The following is a 2,500-nucleotide window of genomic DNA, read 5'->3' as shown; positions in this document are numbered from 1 at the left end:
GTGGCCTTCTGTGTGTGTGTGTGTGTGTGTGTGTGTGTGTGTGTGTGTGTGTGTGTGTGTGTGTGTGTGTGTGTGTGTGTGTGTGTGTGTGCTCCGCTGTAAGATATGGAAATGATTTTCTCTTGAGGAAATGCCTGTTATTGACATCATCATACGCTTGGCCTCGCTCTAGTCTACTATATTAATTCAAGTATGCAAATGCAATTGAATTTGATACAGTTAATCTTGTCCTAATGCGGCTGAAAGATGTGAGGAGCAATCAAATCTCTCTCAGGCCTTTCATTTGCATCAGAGTTTTTAAATAAAATTAGTCAATTTGTAATTATGTGACCCGGCCGGTAATTAGTTTATTCATCGCTGCAGTCAACTCCCCATTAGAGAGAGAGAGAGAGAGAGTTAGAGAGGAAGAGAGAGAGAGAGAGAGAGAGAGAGAGAGGAAGAGAGAGAGAGAGAGAGAGAGAGAGAGAGGAAGAGAGAGAGAGAGAGAGAGAGAGAGAGAGAGAGAGAGAGAGAGAGAGAGAGAGAGAGAGAGAGAGAGAGAGAGAGAGAGTTAGAGAGTGAGAGAGTTACAGAGGCAGAGAGAGAGAGAGGAAGAGAGAGAGAGAGAAAGAGAGAGAGAGAGAGGTTATTTATTTATCTTTCTCTGCATTGGTAACGAGGACACTCATAGCATCAATTTGTCTCTCATTTAATAACGTTCAGAGTCATGTGAGTGAGATCAGCCTCCTGATTGGATCGTTTGAACAGAGCCGACTGACTTAATCTCCATCAGAGCTCAATCTGCTGAACTTTTCAATATTTAATAGCAGATGTGAGAAATTCTGGTCAAAACTGGGGAAAAGACATTCACCAGGTTCAGAAGAGATGAGAGACTGTGTGTGTGTTCTGTGTGTGTGTTCTGGTGAATAACTGGATGAACTGGGTTGATGTGTGTTTAAATGTGATGTTCTTCTCGTCCTGCAGCGCAAGTGGTCCAGAAAAGGCTTCATCAGAACCCGATGGACTCTGGGAGACTGGTGAGTCCTAGACCCCCGGAGCCAGAGAGAGAGAGAGAGAGAGAGAGAGAGAGAGAGACATTACAGCACTGGATTCATTATTATATCATGTGATGCACAGCAACATGAGGGAGAGTAAAATATGACAGAACTTTGTGTGGACACACATCCAGAAAACCTTTCTTGCTGTGCAAGACCAAAGTGAATAATTCCCCATCCGTCACCTTCCCAGAGAGGTTCAGTGACCAAAGAACAACAGGATCATACCATTTGAAAATAGTTTGATATATAAATCGATTTTTAAACTGGGCTTGGTAATGAATGAATGAATGAATGAGGCATTTATATAGCGCTTTCATATGTACTACTGTACACCCAAAGCGCTTTACAATTATATCAGGGGATCTCTCCTCAACCACCACCAGTTTGCAGCATCCACTTGGATGATGCGACGGCAGCCACAGTACAACGGCGCCAGTGCGCTCACCACACACCAGCTATAGGTGGAGAGGAGAGAGAGTGATAGTGCCAATTCAATGTATAAGGGGATTATTAGGAGGCCATGATTGGTAAGGGCCAATGGGTGGAATGTGGCCAGGACACCGGGGTTACACCCCTACTCTTTACGAGAAATGCCATGGGATTTTTAATGACCACAGAGAGTCAGGACCTCGGTTTAACGTCTCATCCGAAGGACGTAAGACTAATAAGACTTCATGCTGTGATCTTCATGCTGTGATCCCACTGTTTCCCGCTAATATCTCCCAGCTCTAGTGATCTGCAGGATTCTGTTTACAAAACCCTTTCTTAGTGTGTTAAAGTTCTGTGACTCAATACCAGTCAGACTTACAGTGACTCTGACAAACCTCGGAGTGTCCAGACCAGAGCCATGCAAACACCCCCAGCGCTTCATATTTTGGCGTTTTAGGGCAAATTCTACAGGAACTCTAAACAATCAAAACAATCAAAATAAAACTCTTATTAATAATATGATTTTTTTTTAAATTAAATAAATACTTGAAAATAAAAACATTCAAAATTGAAGCACTTACTAAAATATGATTTTTAAAATAAAGAAATAATTTAAAAATAAATCCATTAAATATAAAACACTAAAACTGTGTTGAATTAAACTTAAAATTAAGTAATTTAAAATAGAAACAATTAAAATAAAGCACTTACTAAAAATGTTTTATTTCAAATAAATGAAATAATTTTTTTTTTGTTAAAAGCAGTCTAAATAAAACGCTTACTAAACATTAATTTTCTTTATTAAAATATAATACATAATTTAACAAGCAAAGTAAAGCACTTACTAAAAATATCATTAAAACTATTTAAAATAAAAACAATAAAACAAACATGTTTTTTGTTTGTTTTTTTAAATACAAATTTAATAGAATTTAACTAACGTTTAAACTGTTTTATTTTGACTGTTTTATTCGCTCACCTGCACGTCACTATTAACTGATTAGGAAACCGTGAACGTGTTGTTAAATTATTTA

General features: G+C 38.4%; 1 protein-coding gene across 1 annotated transcript in view; it reads left to right on the top strand.

Moving 5' to 3' along the window:
- inpp5a (inositol polyphosphate-5-phosphatase A) overlaps nt 1-2,500 on the top strand; it is a 184,154-nt gene that overhangs the window by 113,513 nt on the left and 68,141 nt on the right. Inside the window, exon 7 of the mRNA XM_079854836.1 lies at nt 964-1,016. Coding sequence (XP_079710962.1) covers nt 964-1,016 — 53 coding nt within the window. The remainder of the gene's footprint in view (nt 1-963; nt 1,017-2,500) is intronic.

Source organism: Squalius cephalus (genome assembly GCF_949319135.1).
Source record: "Squalius cephalus genome assembly, chromosome: 21".
In the NCBI taxonomy this organism is placed as follows: Eukaryota; Metazoa; Chordata; class Actinopteri; order Cypriniformes; family Leuciscidae; genus Squalius; species Squalius cephalus.
Note: the sequence above shows the minus strand (reverse complement) of the source record. Positions and strands in the feature narration are given on the sequence as shown.